The following is a 17792-nucleotide window of genomic DNA, read 5'->3' on the forward strand; positions in this document are numbered from 1 at the left end:
GAAAACCCAAACCAGAAGTCTCATTTGGTTCGGCACCTATTATAGCCCAAAGCACTCCAAACTCAGCAGGAACAAGGAAAGACGCGATTCGTTGTTTATTAGCTCTGCAGTGTCTGGTTTTGAGCCAGGGTGCCTGGACGAAAACCAGGTGATGGCATGTCAGTTGTTGTGATAAATGACACCCCAACAATCTACTCACTACATGAAAATAAATACACATCTCACCCAAACTAACCTGTTCTACCAGCTGAAGCTGTTGCCTGGAGTAATTTAATTCTCCTTTCAGTGTTTCTAGTTCTTCCTTTTTTTCTAGAAAAATATTTGGCAACAAGAGATTTTTTCAGTCAGCAATGTGAAATACCTATACAAATAAATTATCTCTTTTCATAAATGAAAAGTGAACAACAGAAATACAATTTCTAAAACCTCCATCTTTTCAACATGTTAAATACTTTCTGCCTGTAGATATTTGAGTATGTTGGATATTTAATATCATACAGTACAGTTGCAATGTGTCTTTTAAAAACATTTCTCTTACATATATGTGACAGTTTGAAACCAAAAATTGATCTTTACCTTGAAGATCCTTCTGTACAACAATAATGTCTCCATTCAGTGATTTTTTTTGTTTGTTCAGTAGATGTACCTCCTGCTGCAGGTTTTTAACATCCAATTCCAATTTTTCTACGCTGGATAATGCAGCTCTGCTGCTATCCTCAGTAGCGGTTAAGTCTCTGTAAAATGTGAATGTATATTCTCGGTTTGTTGGAAGTACTTGGCAAGGACTCTAAAAACCAGCTGCATTTCAGTTAAGGTTTTCTCAGCTCAAGGGGATGGTACCGAGTAGTCATGGGAGCAAGACAGCTGTCCTGTTCCAAGACTTAACGTTTTGCTTTTCATAACGTTTCTCATTGCATTGCCATGATATAACAAATGCTGTTGCGTTTATCAGCTTCATTGCTGAGTATTTTCTGTAAGGCTGCTGTAGACACACTTCAAATGAAACCTCCACAGGATATAAGAAACAGCATATTCTGTATAACTGGACACCTCAGAGTTATAGCTCTATTTTTAATTATGATAAACAGACATTCAAAGCACTTCCCATCACTTCTGATCTTGGCAGAAAAAAATATTCCCCCCACCTTCTGGTTTGTGACAATTTCTTTTCAAAGTTCTGACAGTCGTCTTCAAGCTTTTCCTTTTCTTTATGCAAAGACTCGATATTATTTTGCAAAGCGCGCATTTGAGAAACCAGATGTTCATTTTCCTGACGGTCTTTCTCAAGTAGTTGTTCCTGCCAATCTACTTCCCCTTGCTGACACTGAAATAATCTCTGAATATTCTCCAATTTTAACTTCTCCTACAAAAGAAGGCATTGTGAACAACGCACTTATACAGTCAAGGAGTAGAACGAGTTACTAACAACTGTAGCTGCAGCAGTTTAAAAACCTTTCATTCACAGAGATCATACGCAGGGCAAGAGAACCCTCTACAACTACCGCATTCTAACAGGGATACCTGCTTAAAGTGCCAGTTAATTTGAGTGTATTTATTATGATAATTAAGAGCACGAGGACTGGAAGATAGGGGTGCAACTCTTTGTTCCATCGTAGTTTAACCACCATGTTTCCCCCCATCTGTAAGGGCAGGGCATCCCTTCACCGCAGGGATTTGGAAAGAACCACCACTTCAAGGGCTGCGAGATGCTCAGGTAACGCAGTAAGGTGACCACTTAGAGCGTGGTAACAGAAAGGTACCAAGCGTATCAATTAGTCCCTTCTTTTCCCTGTCCTTCACAGAAAGAGTACAGAGAGAAGAGGTAAAGTCTTTTAAAAGCAGCAGGTGATATCTGCTTACATATGCTTATAAATGCTGTCTTAGCAAACACATGTTAGATTTTCTGGAATTGCACAGCTGAGTAAAGGCGGGCTGTCCCGGCCTCTGACCTAACAACCCTGCAGCTGCGATGAGACCGCCAAAGGGATGCTGCTGATCTCTGCCCACTAGTAGCAAAGTTGAGTGTCTGTCTGTGTCAAAAAGAGAAGAGACTAGCTGAGCTAAAATACCTTTTCAATGGCAGAGAGGATCATTCAGCCGAGTTAAGCTGTCTTCCATACTTACTCTTTGCAAGTGAGGACACAAACAGAATCCAGATAAAAAGACTCTGGTAGCTAACGCTGAGAAAACAGCCACAGAAGAGCTTTCCAGTTTTTGCCCTCTCTCCATCATATGCACAAAAAAAATCCCATTATTTTAAAGGGCGTGAGCAGACTTAAGACTTTTCTGCGATAAGCTGCAATCAGGCTAGAAATTGATTGATTTAGAAGTGTAGGGACTCTGTTACCCAGAACTTAACAGAAGCACTGAATATGCAGAGCTCTTCTTCCAGTTACTGTATCAGCTACAGAAGACATACTTACTTCTAGAATTGCAGCCTGAATCTTTTCTAGCTCATTGACCTTTTGGTCATGCTGTAGTTTCAAACCTTCAAGTTCATTATTTTCAAGCTCCAGGTTTTCCAGAACATGTTTCAGTTCTAGGTAAGATGCAAAAAATAAAATAAAATCAAAGGTTATTACAAGCACATTAAATGCATTCTATTGGCAAAAAAAAGGCACCAAGGAAAAATTAAGAGATACTATATTGGTATCATCCCCGTAAAAACTCTTCACGTTTCCAGCTGCTGTGTCAGACACACCAGGCGTTATTTCTGATGCTGTTCTACCAGCAAGTTGCAGGTCCTCAAGTCTCCTGCTCTTCCTGCTGCCTAGGGAGTAAGTCTGGGACAGAGGATCTGACTGATAAACAATGAAGGAAAATATTTCAGAAAAAGTACAACAGTTACAAACTGCCGCTGCTTATACTTCCCACAGTCTGACAAGATGTAACTGCTTGGAAGGAGATTCCTCCCTTTCCCCACATCCCAGCGTTTAATTCTTCTGTGGATGTGGCACAACTAGCTCATGTCTCCCAGCCACACACTGCTTGAGTGTGAACTTAACTGCGCAGTCCCAACAGCAGATTTGTTTACGTTTCTCTCTGGCACAAAAAACTCCCGTCCCAAATACAAAGCGGCGGCAAGCACTGCCTCAGCTTAAGCAGAGGGTATCTCGTCAGCTCTCCATAGACTACGAGAATTACAGGGAACTCCTCCTCGGCAGTTGTTCACAATGTTTAAAAAGGAGTGAGGAACAGAAGACTGCTGCGATGTACAACTACGAGCTCCGAGCGTCTTTCCAATCCACACAAAATACTATCTAGCAGAGCCAGGGACATACCTATCTTATGCCTGGTAATTTGCCCAAGTATTCCTTGAAGATTTTCTTCCTCTTTTCCAATATCCTTCTTTATGATCAAAAGCTGTGCTCTCTTCTCATTGATCTGGACATCTAGTTCTTTCCTCTCAACATTAAGCTCTTCCAGAAGTAGTTTTATTTCCTGTGGAAATACATCAGTGTTACAAGGAATGCCATTATTTGCCATTTTAAATAAATTTTTCCTTTAAATGGAAGTTCCAAATATTTATAAAATTAAAGAAGTCTGTCACCAATATTAGGGTCAATTTAATTACAGAGTTGATAGTTACAGTTAATGGTGTAACCAAACAAAAAATAGGGAATATTTGTATTAGTCTTGCTTGTTGACAGTTTAAAGTAATGATCTTACAAATATTTTGATCTGCAAGTCTGACCAGAACACCATCATTCACGTGAACACTAGGTAGGCCTTAAAACAGGAAATCAGACGAGAAGCCCTCCCCAAATATAATGATCCTTGATACTGTTTTTACTTCGGAAAGAAAAGAAGTACAGAATCCTTCCTAAGTCATGGGGACAGAGGCAGACAGCTGACGTACACCAGCTTTGTTCTGTTTTACGTACACTGATCAGACTGATTTGCTTTAGAAGCTCCTTGTCTCAGCAACTGTAAATCATTCACAGACCTCTATTTAATATAATCTAGTCCTCAAGATACCAATTCTCTAAGTATTACTGGAACTAGGGAGTTCTACTTCTTATTTGTCCTTCTGGACCAAGGTCTTAGCTACGCAAAACTGTAAACTTGCTTGTTCTATTTTTCAGTGGGTTTTGGGAGGTTCTAGGAAGCAAAAATGATTTTGTGGAAACTTTATGGGATGTTTTTGATATTTCTATTCTTTTGCTTTTCTTCAGAGATATAACGAATTGAAAACTCATTTGGAAAAGTTACTCTTATTTGGCGCAGCTTTTCATTTGCTTCAGTCTCTCCATCTCGAAGAGCTTCTTTGAGGTCACCTTTCTTTTGAGAAATACAGTCTTGAAGGACACGGAGCTCTTCTCTTCTTTGATTTAACTGTTGCTCCAGAAACAAGAGCTCTCGTTGCTGAGCAGTCATCTACAATGCAGAATTTCAAAGGAAGAAGTATCTGAAGGCTTTTATTTTTGTAGCTACACACATACACAAGAACAAGCGCAGTACGCTCTTCCCTGCCAGAGATTCATCCGAACTGCGTAACACAAAGATCCCATCAGAGCGATGAGCTTCCTTTGTTAAACCCGTATAATATAATTAATACTAAAGACTAAGTTCTGATCTGGACAGTGCAGTCCTGTACCTCAGAGAGGTAAGTGTCTCATTCTGAAATGCAGTTAAGACTTGTCATAGAGAACGCAGTAACGCTTATTACACAGAAATGCCAGGGAGATTGGGATCATTCTCAATTATGAGACAAAACAAGGAGAATTTGAATTAACAACATTAAAATAAACTTAAGAATTAAATTCTTCAGAGAAGGCAGTTCAGAACCTTAGACTCTTCTCAGCTTTCAGTTACCTCAAAAATAACAAAATTGATAGTCCAGAGTTAGTAAGACAAGCCTTACTTGATCTTTTAATCTTTCCAGTTCAGTTTTCTTGCCTTGAAGGTGGTTTTCTGCTTCTTTAAGGATCTGGAGGTGATGTTCTTCATTACCTTTTGCAACTTCAACATCTCCTTGAAGTTTCTGAAGACTGACAGGGAGAATAAAAACATGAGTCAGAAGAAACAAGAATGCCTCAGGCAGTAACTTATTGGAGGAGGACATCTTTATTTTATCTAATAGTTTACAGTAAATTGAAAACACTTACCTTTCAGTTAGCATTCCTATTTTCTGGTTTAATGACTGGAACTCAGAGTCTCTTGCAGACAGCATTTTGTTGATTTCCTTCAAAATACTTTCTTGTTCCCTCTTATGCTGTTCTAAATCCTTTGTATCTGCCTGTAATAACCTAAAGAAGCATTTATGCCTTACATATTAACATTTTAACAGCCCTCCCTCTCCAAAAGCGCTATCTTGATATTTGAAAGAATCTTGTTCTTCTCCTCATCCCCATTTGACAGGAATTCCCAGGAAGAGCGTACCTTAATTGCTGATCTGCTTTCACAAGTTTAATGGCCATTTCCTGAGCCCTTTGCTCCAGCTCCTTTGCCTCAGCTTCAGTACAGGATAAATGCTGTTTGGCATGATTGTACTTTTGAATGGTGTCTTTAGTCTAGAGCAAAAATTGAAGATTGAGACAATACATTCCCATCTTATGCTTTCCACATCCATAACCTGCAGGTTAGCTGTCTAAAGATGCACTCCTCCTGCATTGAATATTCCACCTGAGCTTTCTCCCTTTGTATACCATGAAGTACAACCTTTTCTTCTCTCTTGTCCAGAGCAGAAAAGCTTCCTCCGCTTTGGCAGACTGAAACATTTTCTTTTAGCACAGGTTACCCCAGGACTTGTTTTCAAATAGAAGCATTTTAAGAGGCTGCAGGTTATCCAAGTGAAAATAAGCTTACACAAACAAAAATTCTCTGCTTAAAACAATCTTAATGCAACATACAAATCCTTCTGTACTTAAGAGTTACGGCTTTACTTACTTTCCCCCGTGTGCTCTCAAGTTCCACTTCAGCTTCTGAAAGTAGCCTGTCTGCCTCTCTAAGCTCTGCTCGTCGTTTCAGAAGTGTCTTCTCTATACACTCAATTTCATCTGCAATATCTTTGTGATGTTTAAGAGACTTTTCTAACTGCATTTCTGCAATAAGGTTGTCAGTATAGCCTTCAATAAAGTCCCTAAAAGATCAGGAAGAAAGACACGGAATTAAAATAAAAAATACCAGAGACCCCAAGCCTCCTGAAGTTCTAGTCCATTACACACACTATACAGACAAGAATATTAATCGTAACCAAATCAAAATTGACTTTTATTGGAAGAAATTTAGGTATTTCTACATGCTTACTTTCAATGCATTCTAGTGCAATATTCTTACTTGCGTTTGTTATGGTTTTGAGCTGCTTTTCGTAGCTCTTCTACTTCACGTTCCAACTCTTCTCTTTCATGCAGAAGTTCTTCAACATTTTGATGCAATTTTTCCACCTCTTTTTTGCATTTATGCTCAGCTGCCTCTGACCATTTCTCTTTGTCTTTCCGAGACTTTAAATAATACAGAGTGTCTTCCAGCCTTGAGACTTCGTTCTCCTACATACAGGAAAAAGAACAACAAAATCAAGACCTATTTTCTATTTCAGTCCTCCTGAGACACAAGAGCAGCTACAGCTAGCAAAGGCCGGACTATTAGCACTGAAGACAGAGCATTCTTATCAGCAAGCTCTTGCAGATTCAAAACTTTCCTAGCAGAGACTTTTTTTTTTTTTTAAAAAACAAACAAACACTGGACTAATCTAATCTGTGAAAATGAGCTTATGGTTTTTGCATTTTTTTTTTGAGAAAGCTATGCTAAAAGATGCTCGTAATCCATTCCTAAATCAGTTGCCCATGGTTAAACCTGCAGCTTACAGCTCTGTATCTTACCAAAGCATGATGTTCGGGCACATTGCAGTGAAGCACTCCAACAGGAATGAGTGGGACAGTGAAGTTTGGAGGAAGAGGGCCATAAACAACCGGGGCTCCCACAGGAGGTGGGCCATAGATGACAGATCCAGGAGCAACTGAACCTCCGTTTGCTGATGCAGGAGGAGGGCCATAGACCACAGTTCCCTGAGGTACAGGGGCACCATCTGGAAGGACTGTGTAAATAACTGTACCCGGTGGTGGTACAAAAGGAGGCTCTTTGGGAACACGAGTTTCTTCATTTCCTTCACTATCTTCTTTCGTTCTCCTATCTTTACCAAAAGAAAGAAAGAAAAATTAAGTTATTTTTAATCACTTTTACTGAAAAAGATATTATTCAAATGCACATTTTAAAATAACACACCTTTTATGTAATATACAAAAATCTATAACCACTGCTTAAATTGAATAATGAGTTCAACAGTAATAAACATTTGGAATTCATTCACGCACATCAAAAATATTCACTATGAACTCTAAGCAAGTCCATCTTTAGGATGCTCCTAAACATTCTGAAAGCGTGAGACTGACTTACCTTTACCAGAATTTGTTTCGTACAACCTATTTCTGACTGGTGAATAAACCCAACATCCTCCTTGAGCAGGCAAGTCTTCCTTCCTGCTCTGCCTGTCCTGGCCACCCCCTTTTCTGGGGGAAAATGTGCCAGAACACAGTAAACAAACTCCAGAATCCTTTGTGCTGCGGGAAACAGGAGTTGAAGCCTAAAGAAAAAATAATATGCGTTAATCTAGAAATAACAAATCATGTAAAATAAGTTTTGTTGTAGACAAAGCACTGATTTTTCACGAACAGGCTATACATACTCTGCTTGCACTTCAAAGAAGTGCTTTAAAGAGAACACTGAATATGTTTTAACAGTATTTCTCTTAAATTCAGACAAACACTGTTTTGCAATAAACGTATGCCTGTAATGTCCTCTTTTAAACCTTTACCTAAATGAATTTACAGTACTGCATTTTGAATAGTTGTCTAAAACAACCAGAATCCTGTTACTACACAGTAATAAGCTTTATCGGGGAACATTTGTGCATATGTTCTTTCTGTATTTCTCTTATATGCCAGCCAGTACTTTTTAAGTTCCTCCCAGACCTAGCAGTTTTATAATGGACTTTCCCATATTAAATTGCTTCCCACATTACAGGATTTTTATTTCTGACCTGTGATGATGGCATGTAATACCAGTATCCCCTTCTTTTCAATGGATCTGCTATGCTGGTGATGTAATCATTCTGGTGCGAAAGCACATTTTTGAGCGCTGCAATTTCATCTTGTAAGTTGTCAATTTCATCTTTGTTGCCTGTAAATTAATCACAGTTTTACAGGACTATAAGGCAAATAATAGTCCTGAAGCATGGTGATTTAAGGACTGAATGTATCCTGTATAAAGCTGTACAGGAAGGTATCCTGAACAGTTTATTCTCCTGGAATAAGCCTCTACAGCTCTGAAGAGCTTCTCAGATCAAACAGCGAGAAACATGGAGAAGGAAGTGAAGTCTTACGCACCCATGCTTATTTGCAAGAAATGGAGAGAAATGGAGAGAAATGAGAGCTTACCTGTCCTGATGTTATCCAACAACCATCTTAAACGGTCAATTTCTGCTTTTTGTTGCTCCATAACTTCATTTAATTTATCAATTTCAAACTTTTGAGAGCTTAATGCAACAGTCTTCTCACCAGCTTTCTCCATTTCAAGCTGAAACTGTTTAAAATATAAGTTTAAATCATAGCAAAGCACTTCAGTTTAAATTAGACTGTGTTAAAACTTTTTCAAACATGCCCATCTGTCCCTACAAAAATGCTCATTCAGCAAAACACATGTACCACTTCGATGCAACAAAATTCTTCTTCCTATCCCCTCATACGGCTAAGATTTACAGACACAGCCACATAAAGGCATTTAAGTGATCAGGTGATAGTTTTTCTTAAAATTCAGCTATTCTGGTCAGTGAGGTTTTAATTTTGTTCTTTGTCATACGTCAGGGGAGGGAAGAGCACTGTGACTAGGGAAAGCCTGAGGAAAAAAGGTATGGCAGACACCTTTAAATATGGCATTTTCAGAAACTTACTGAAGCAATATATTGGTATTTTATCCTAACAGAAAGCAAACAGATCTGCAACCTACTTGTTCTTCCTTCTCTTTGAGGAGTTGTTGTAAGAATTCTATTTCTGCTTCTGCTCTGGCAAGATCCCGAGCTGCACGAGCTGCCTCAGCACAGAACTCTTCGGCTTCCTCAATCTCCTAAAATTGAAATTTTAGTTTGAGCTTTAGTTTGCAAGAATACTTCACAATCTTGCAGATGTCTCCTTCAGCTTTGTGAAAAGCTGACTAATAAGAAGCATCAGCACTTGTCTGTTCTGGAATTCCAGGCAAAGTTTATGTAAATTTAACTTCTTTTTTAACTTTACGGTATTTCTACCGAGGAGATGTTAGAATGTAGCCAAAAATGGTTCCCAGTTTTAAAAGCTTGAAACGTAAGAACAAACTTCCATAGTCCCTTCTTTTTGCTATCTTACGTAACAATGTATTATCTATTAGTTAACTTTCAGTTAATAAGAGATTAAACGTGCCTCTCCCTAACCTTCTAACACATGGCAAGAACACCTCTCCATACCCAAATTTACTCAAGCATTTATCTACTATATTTCAAGAAGAGACTGTCCAAAGCAAGAGCGGTGCAGCAGGACAGTTCAGAATAAAGCTTTGAAGCTGAATTTAAAAGATGTCACCGGGACTGCTCCCATTATGATGGCACGAGAAAGCACTACTCATATAGAAGCAATAATTATCAATGTTGTTTTACCTCAGCTCGTTCCTGATTAATTCTGAGAACAGTCCCATGAAGAGCCTTTAGCTGATTTTTAGCAATGGAGAGCTCTGTGGCTGCCAGTTTATCTGAAGTGATGATTGCTCTCTTTAATTCCTTCAGTTCTTTATCTAGACTGACAAATTGCATTTGTGCCCTGGCATCTTCTATTTTTTTCTGAAACCAGGAAAACAATAGGTTTTACAGGTTTTAAGTAAAAATCAGCACAGAAGAAAAGACTTTCTGTTGGTATGACTTTTTTCACCCATACATATGCCACTTTGTATTGCATACATAAGAGTAACCTAAAAAAACTAAAGCAGGGACAACCAATAAAATTTAAGGAAAAGAAAGACGTTACATTTAACCTCTGTGTTCCCTCCCGTATTTGATCTATCTTAGAAAGCAAAATAATTCATAAGTTTTTGAATCTTCTTTTTCAGGAGAAAACACAGTCCCTGGAATTATTCTTACTCATTCCTACCCTTTTCTCTAAATCTTCCAGTTGAGCAAGAATAGTTTCTTTCTCTTCATCTGCCTCTTGGAGCTGTTGATCAGCAAGGCCCTGAATTTCTTCCATGCTCTTTATTTTTTCATGTAAATGCTGAATTTCATTCTCTAACTGATGGACCTTATTCTTATTCTGCCTGTTTTCAGCTTTAACCTGTAAGTGAAATAAGTTAGAATCAGTAGCCAGAAATATCTTTTTTTTCAACCAAAAGCCACCCTATTTTAATGATTTAAAGAAACAACTTTTTAGCAAGTGTAGTCACCAGCAGCCAGAAGAGAAAGGAAAAAGAACTGCTTTGCCACCGCGACTATTACGTTTTAAAAGTGCCTGAGTTATTTTGGTAGTGGTATGTATAGTGATTTTTTGAGGTGATTACTAGCAATATTTTTGTACCTATAATTAAATCATTGCTGCCTCCAAGACATATCATTGACTCTAAATTCTAATTCAGCAAATAATCAGGCAAAAATCATAAAGACTATTAATAAAAAAAAAAATTCAAACTACTGTTACACGAACACCAAAAAGCAGGTCTCTCCTTGTTATCATACAGCTAAAATTTGCTATGAGACTGCTTGTGGAAGGTTTAATGTACGTTAAACCCTTCTCCTCCAAGCAACATTTTTGCAAGCTTTATATAATAAAAGCCAACAAAAGGTTGTAAAGCATGTGTCCTGTCAAATACCCCATTTAACACTTACCAAAAGAGAAAGCAAGGATGACTGATGTATTTCGCTACTTTACTTTAACCAGAATTTCACAGTATACATAGCGTAGAAGTAGTCAATTATTTGTTTTTCCTCTTCAAAGCTTTTTCTGGCTTACAGTTTCTTTATAACTAAAATTAGTACATGACATACATTTGTGCACAACAGGAAAATCAAAACTCTAAGAGTTCATATTCCTGTTCTAATTACGAGTAACAGCATCCTGCTCTGATGCAAGATGTTGGTGTGTTTCTGACAAGTAAACGTATTCAATTTGTCTACCTGCAGTAAAATTATATCTCTCTGAAAGACAGAGCGTAGCAAAGCCACATCCAGAGTGAAACTTCATCCTTCGGCTCCAAGTTACATTTTTTTAGGCTATATTGAAATTGTCTTACTCTTGCTTTCATTGTTTTGATACGTGCCTGTCTATATTTCTCCTGTACTTCTTCCAGTTTTTCCTGCTGGGATACCATTTCTTCCTGCAATTGTCTCTGTCTAGCCCATGCCTTCTCTTTTTCCCTCTGAGCATCAGCAAGGATGTCATTAATTTCTTTCTGCAGATTTGCAAGGCTTTTCCCTAAAACATCAGCTGAATTCTGACATCTGAAAGAGAAACAATCCAAGTTCCAAGACAGAAAATAGCAGTTTTAAATTGTGATACCAGATACTGAAATAATGAAACCTAAGACAACAGTGCAAATTTAAGACATCCAATGTAAATGAGTTCAGGTGCAGCACTGAACACGTTAGACTGCACAGACAGACCTCTATCCTGGCTTTATTTATTTATACCGTTCTATCTTTGTTTATTACCATCCTTTGTTGCTAGGGGCAAACAGGGGAAAAATAGTTTACCCTGTCCCTTGCAGTGAAACCCAAAAGGACTGCATATTCCCCTCAGTAATACAGTTACTGAGCTCAGGTGGTGTTGTCTTAACAACCACTGGGGGCTGAAGTTCAGGTTTGAACTGCCCCAAGCTGGACGCAGCAGGATGCGGCACATGTACCTTGCTGCTCTCATGTACTTACCAATTTCGCATACACAAATCTAACACTGTTTGTACTTTTATTTTACTCACTTAATCTCTCCAACTCCTGTTTGAAGCTTTTGCTTGAGTTCATCTATACAAGCTAAGACTTCCTCAGGATGAATTAAGTTACCAACTGCATGGTTTAGCTGATTCTGAAGATCTTTAAGCTGTTGTTTCAGGAGATTGTTGTCCCCCTAAAAAAAACCAAACACATAGACAAAAAAACCCACCTACACAACCATAAGCAAACAAACATAGAAACGATAAAAGCTAGAATTTTTAATATGTAGATGTGTTTTGGGGTTTGTGGTGGTGTTTTTTGGGGGGGACTGGGGTTCATTGTAGGTCCCTTCCAAACGGGCTCTTCTATTCTGGTGGTCATTGTACCCTCTGAGGAGTGTGTGAGATGGGAGAGAAAGTATGCAAGAGTGAGAGAAAAGGGCGTTTCTTTGCCAGCCATATTTTGAAGATCTTCAACCCAATATATTATTGTTGCCTAAAGAAATCCTGTTGATTGAGCCCTTCAGCAGCTCTGTACACTTATGCACTTCATAAAATGCCAGACAGCTCAAGGATCACAAGCTCTGTTGCCTATTATACTTGGATGCCATTGCTGTTTTGTGGCAATTAAGTAAGATTCCTCAGGACCACAGGTTTAAATAGAGACAGTAAGCTTTACTCCAGGTATCGGATCAGCTTTTTCTTCTGCATCCAAATAGTTTTCTTACTGACAAGTACTGGATGAAGCTTGTGGGAAATTATGTAACAATTTATCAATCCCTCTGCAATATAACTGAGCAGCTCTAAAATTATTTCAAAGGTCAATCTAAATATCTAAAATAGACAGCTAAGACTACGGTATAGGGTTTCTGGACAAGAAAACTGAAATCAAGAAGTCATAAATACTACTGAACTTCAAAACAAGATCACACAGAATCCTTTAAAATTTTTACAACTTTCCCCTTGGGGGAGTGGGAAACACAACGTGTTATCAGGTAACTTTTTAAAGGCAACAAATACTTCACCTGCAATTGTTTGAACTGAGAAAGGAGCTTATAATTTTGTTGTTCCTTCTCTTCTGCTAGTTGTGCTTTAGTCAGAGCATTCTCTAATGCTTGCCTTTCTTTTTCAAGTTCAGCTTGCAGGGCTGACAGTTCCATCTACAAACACAGAAAACCTTCGGATTAATATCCCCACTCCCAACCCCAACCTGTCACCCAAATACACAACAGCTGTATTTCTTATAACAATATGACAACACCTCCTAAAAAAAAAAAAACAAAACCCTCAAACAAAACAAAACCCACAAAATCCAAGAAAACAACCCCAACCATCCCAAATTAACCCATCCCCATAGGTAGCAGGAATTTTTCCTAAAACGTCACCTTGATCATCACCATCATCACTGGTACTATAAATTCTAATCTAGACCTAGCATGAGTATGTCTCACCCACCAGGTAACTGACAGACATACATTTTATCAGTGCTCTACAGAAAGCTTTCAAGTTTTTCCTGAAACATCAAAACCAAAAGACTTGGAGGGGTTGGGGACAAAACATCACGCTTCACTATTTTGCATTTTCATTTCTGCCTGCAGTCTGGAATGTGCAGTTGGAATATGTCTTGCAAAAAAACCCCAGCATGTTCATTTCTGATGAATGGAAACTGAACTGAGATAGCAGTTGTACATCATCATCATACATAAATCCAAATGAGGATCCCCAACAGCAAGATAAAATGGGACTGCACAAATTAAAGTATACATTTTTTTCCCCAGCAGAAAGCTACTACTTTATAATATATTACAAAATCAAAAAAGACTGCTATAAAACTGAATTTCCCCTGCAAAGAGCAAAGGCAACCTTCGACTTTCACCTACTACTTTTCACAGGACTGCTTTAGTGTCGTTTCTTTGACTTGTGCATGGTTCTCCCTTTCCAAAGAGACACAGATTATTATTTTCCCTTTACATACAGTGAATATTCTCTACAGGGTCCCCAAATGATCCGTACCTTCAATGCACAGTTATAAATCCCAGCAAACTGATACCACCTTCCATTTGGAGGCACACCTAAACCAACAATTATCTGCAAGTCAATGCTGGAGATGTGGTATGGAGGAAAGTTTGGTTGTCCCTTATCCCAGGGTATATTATTCCTTTGGCAGTGTAAGAGCTCTGTTCTTACCTGGCTAAGTTGTTTCAGTCTTTCCAATTCTTCTTTTTGCTGATTGGCTTCAGTGTCTCTGTCTCTTAGCTGAGCTTCCAGTTCAGCCTCATAGGCACTGATGTCCCTTTGTGCATCTCTAAGCGATTCATTTATTTCTCGCTGCTCTTGGAGTGCACCTTCCAGCATTATAATTTCCTGGAATTTTACATTCATTTTAGAAGTATGTACACAGGAGAGCCAAGATTTCTTACAGTATGTTGCCTCTCTTCCTCTGTTACTCTGGAGCTCACCATCACCGCGACAGCAGGTAGATCGAAGTAACTAACCCCGATCACTAAACATTAAAACTTAAAGCTAGGTGGCGCTACTACATTCAAAGCTCAGGTCAATGACACTACTGTGACAGACTGTACAAAAATCTACACTTAAGTTGGAAAGGTGTAGCTTGAAGTGATACGCATTTGTCCTTGGTACTAAGGTTTACGTAAAACTTACCAGGCTACTAAGACAGCTCTCTCAGTAACTGCCTGATAGCACGGATGCAAGATAATAATATGCACATCCTCAGCGAGTGTCCAGACAGTTTTCACTAATGCAATTCATTATGACATCGACTGCAAATCCATTTTTAGTAATGTCTGAAAGGCAAAGCCTACATTTCTGAGACATCTTCCATAAAGTACAGATTTACTGAGTGTCTCTTGCAACTGGTTTTAAAGGCCAAATTCTGTTCTAAAGGTGCGTGGACACATCTAATTGAAGTTACCATATCAAAAATGTATATTATCTAAGAAACTGTGCTTTGCTATTCCCAATTTGCCCCGCCCCCCCCCCCCCCTTTTTTTTTTTTAAGGTTTATTCTTCAGTATCTGAATTTGGGAAGCAACATAGTATTAAAGCCTTACTTGTCTCATATTTTCTGCATCCATGGCAACTATTTCCAGGTTGTTTCTTTCCTTTTCTAGATCTGCCAATCTTCGTAGCAAAGATTCTTTATCCTTCTGCAACTCCTTACATTCATCATTGGCCTGTTTTGCCTGACACTTAACACTTTGCAGGTATTCCTGCAATCCAAGGATAATACTTTCTAAATCCCTTTTCAGTGCTTCATTTGTTGCTATTTGACCTGCAGAAATGCAAAACAAATTTGAGATAGTTAAGGAAACACACCTATTTACAAAATAAAAAACCTGCCTTTCTTAATCTTCTTTAAGATTTTCACCTATTGGAATACGTAGTAACAACAAGTAACCAGAACTCAACCAGAACGCGCCTGTGCTGTGTTTTATAGGCTAGGAGTTCCCATGTTACCGTCTTAACCTGACCACTGGAAGAGTTAAACGAAACTGCAGTTCTTTGTGCCCTCTTGCCTGCCACCTAAGATGACATTTGCTACCTTTACACCTAAATCAGTTTTGGTTTAGTTTTTATATTCTTATTCTTTTCTGGGATATTTACTTTCATATGAACTAGACATATAGTAAATGTATACAAAAATTTAGTTCATTGACTTTATTAAATCAGTTTCCAAAACTTCTCTCCACCTCAAGGAAAAAACAAACAAAAAAGCCCCACGAACCCACCCCGCAAACAACTTTCCCCCAACCATGTACATGTGAGATGAACATAAAAAAAAAAAAAAATTACACCAAGTCTCCTTTTAGATCAGTTAAGAATAGCTTTTTGACCTTTTCCTACGCATTCTTTATGTCATTTAAGCAAAGATAAACAAAATTGAATCCTTAGTTCAATTGTTACATTATCCTTACTACAAGAAACACTGTAATATATGAAGAAAAAATTACCATCAGTGAGCTGCTGCTCCAAGTCCTTGATTTCCTCAGTTTCCTTAGCAATCCTAGAGAGCATTTCGTCCAGGCGACTCTCAAGCTGTTTGTAATGTTTGTTCATTACATCAAACTGCTGTTCTTTACTTGCTTTTTGAGCTTTCATGTGAGCCTGTAAATTAAGAGTTGGAAAGGTAAAGTGGGACAATGTCAATACAGATTAAAAAAAGTCAAATTAATATTTTAGCTCAGTTCTGCAGTGTCTTACCACCAGCAGTAAAAGTCACAAGCATGTTGTGTTGTTGTGGTGCTTGGAGTTTTTTTGTTTTTTTATCTCATTACTGCCCCACAAAGAATCCCAGATAGGCAAGCAATCTGTGTGACTAGCAGCATTGTTAGTAGTCTGCCCCTTGCCCAGGCATGATGAACAAGGCCTGCATTTATAAATTATTACTCATGGCTACTACCTTTCTTCCTGCCTTTACTTTCTGTTATACAATTTCCTCTTTCAGTCAAGAACAAACATGATTTCCTACAGAAGCTTTAATCCTGTCATCCTGCATTGCCTTCACATCAGATGATGCTTTAGAACATGTCAGGTCACCACCCAAAGAAAAATACTCTGAACAACCAGCAAGTCAGGCTAACTTTATAGCAAAGATTTACTTAAAGCAAATTTTAAAAAGGTATTTTTTTTAAAAAAAATATTTATGGGAAATACACCGTACCTGCAACTCACACAGATTCTGGTCAGGACTTCAAGCATTTAATATGAATTAACTAGGTTATCACTATACAAAACTAGGTTATCAACACAATATAGTGCTATCTGTTTCTCACTCGTATGAAATTACTCACAAATACCTCAAATGCCAGAAAACTTAAAAAAGCACAGAATTACACTGTCATGACAAGCAGCGCCTTTTTCTTACTAATCAAAAAAATAAATCAAGCCAGCAGTAGAAATTTTAAATACAAGTTCACAAAAAGTAATTTATAAAGTTGCTTCTGTAACAAAAGTAATGGATAAAACCATAGCTTTCTGTATTTTTAATGTATTAAACCTGAAGTTATTTTTAACATTCCCGTTAGTACAATTCAACTTGTCACCTTGTTAAAGACAACCAGCCATTCGGCTTTCAAAAGTGAAATTTCAACAAGTAAAACCCAAGCAGAGGCGCTGCTGCTGAGTCATTTTGCTGCAGCTGCAGAATGTCACACGGGAGCTGTTTAAAAAAATCCAAACACTTACAGCTTTGCCTTTGTCTTGTCTTCCTCCGGTACCGCATGCAAAACGCCCCACCCCCGAGCTAGAATTCATTCGACTAAAGAACCGGTATCTTCAGCTCAGGCGGCGTTAAGCGGGGTCTCCCATCTTCTCCGGCCGCCCCTGCCCCGGCACCAGCCGGAGCTCCCCGGGCCGCCGCCCGGGCCGTTCCCCGCTCCCCGGGCCGCCCCCCGGCCGTTCCCCGGGCCGTTGGCCGCGGCCGGCGCTTCCTGTGTTGTGATTTGAAGCGGGAAGGGCCGGGCTCAGGGCCGGGCTCGGTGCCGGCGAGGGGCCGGGCCCCGAGTTTAGGGATCCTGCCCCAAATGCGCACAGCCCTGCTGGTACTTAACTGCTCAGTCAAAAATAATAATAATAAAAAAAATAATGCATTTTTTAAAAGTGTTTGCAGGCCTCAGCAGAGAACAGGAGCCAAGCATAAAAGTTCTTTCTTTGCATACTTAAAGGCATCAAGCTGGCCTGAAAAGCTCTCATTTAAAAAGACACAAGCTTTTTTAAAAACTATTTTAAAAGTAACTCAAGTTCATTTTAATTTCTATAAACATTTGCTGTACCCAAACATAGTTAATAACTCAGAAATCAAAGGTCCTGCTTCCCTGGAGCTCAAAATAAAT

General features: G+C 38.7%; 1 protein-coding gene across 4 annotated transcripts in view; it reads right to left on the minus strand.

The window, feature by feature from the left end:
- CNTRL (centriolin) overlaps nt 1–17792 on the minus strand; it is a 35675-nt gene that overhangs the window by 6197 nt on the left and 11686 nt on the right. For 3 of the 4 annotated variants that reach the window (XM_063353002.1, XM_063353001.1, XM_063352999.1), the window contains 24 exons: nt 15912–16065; nt 15012–15232; nt 14125–14301; nt 12963–13097; nt 11986–12131; nt 11329–11509; nt 10170–10349; nt 9683–9862; nt 9004–9120; nt 8436–8580; nt 8039–8178; nt 7396–7582; nt 6822–7132; nt 6280–6488; nt 5890–6082; nt 5383–5513; nt 5109–5249; nt 4865–4991; nt 4213–4377; nt 3282–3441; nt 2424–2539; nt 1146–1363; nt 577–734; nt 236–309 (listed from right to left, as the gene is read on the minus strand). In XM_063353002.1, the coding sequence (XP_063209072.1) occupies nt 236–309; nt 577–734; nt 1146–1363; nt 2424–2539; nt 3282–3441; nt 4213–4377; nt 4865–4991; nt 5109–5249; nt 5383–5513; nt 5890–6082; nt 6280–6488; nt 6822–7132; nt 7396–7582; nt 8039–8178; nt 8436–8580; nt 9004–9120; nt 9683–9862; nt 10170–10349; nt 11329–11509; nt 11986–12131; nt 12963–13097; nt 14125–14301; nt 15012–15232; nt 15912–16065 (3966 nt within the window). Of the gene's footprint in view, nt 1–235; nt 310–576; nt 735–1145; nt 1364–2423; nt 2540–3281; nt 3442–4212; nt 4378–4864; nt 4992–5108; nt 5250–5382; nt 5514–5889; nt 6083–6279; nt 6489–6821; nt 7133–7395; nt 7583–8038; nt 8179–8435; nt 8581–9003; nt 9121–9682; nt 9863–10169; nt 10350–11328; nt 11510–11985; nt 12132–12962; nt 13098–14124; nt 14302–15011; nt 15233–15911; nt 16066–17145; nt 17375–17792 lie in introns of those variants that run through there. The other variant, XM_063353003.1, reaches the window with a different exon arrangement.

The sequence above is a fragment of the Chroicocephalus ridibundus genome, chromosome 15, assembly GCF_963924245.1.
Source record: "Chroicocephalus ridibundus chromosome 15, bChrRid1.1, whole genome shotgun sequence".
NCBI classification, from domain to species: domain Eukaryota; kingdom Metazoa; phylum Chordata; class Aves; order Charadriiformes; family Laridae; genus Chroicocephalus; species Chroicocephalus ridibundus.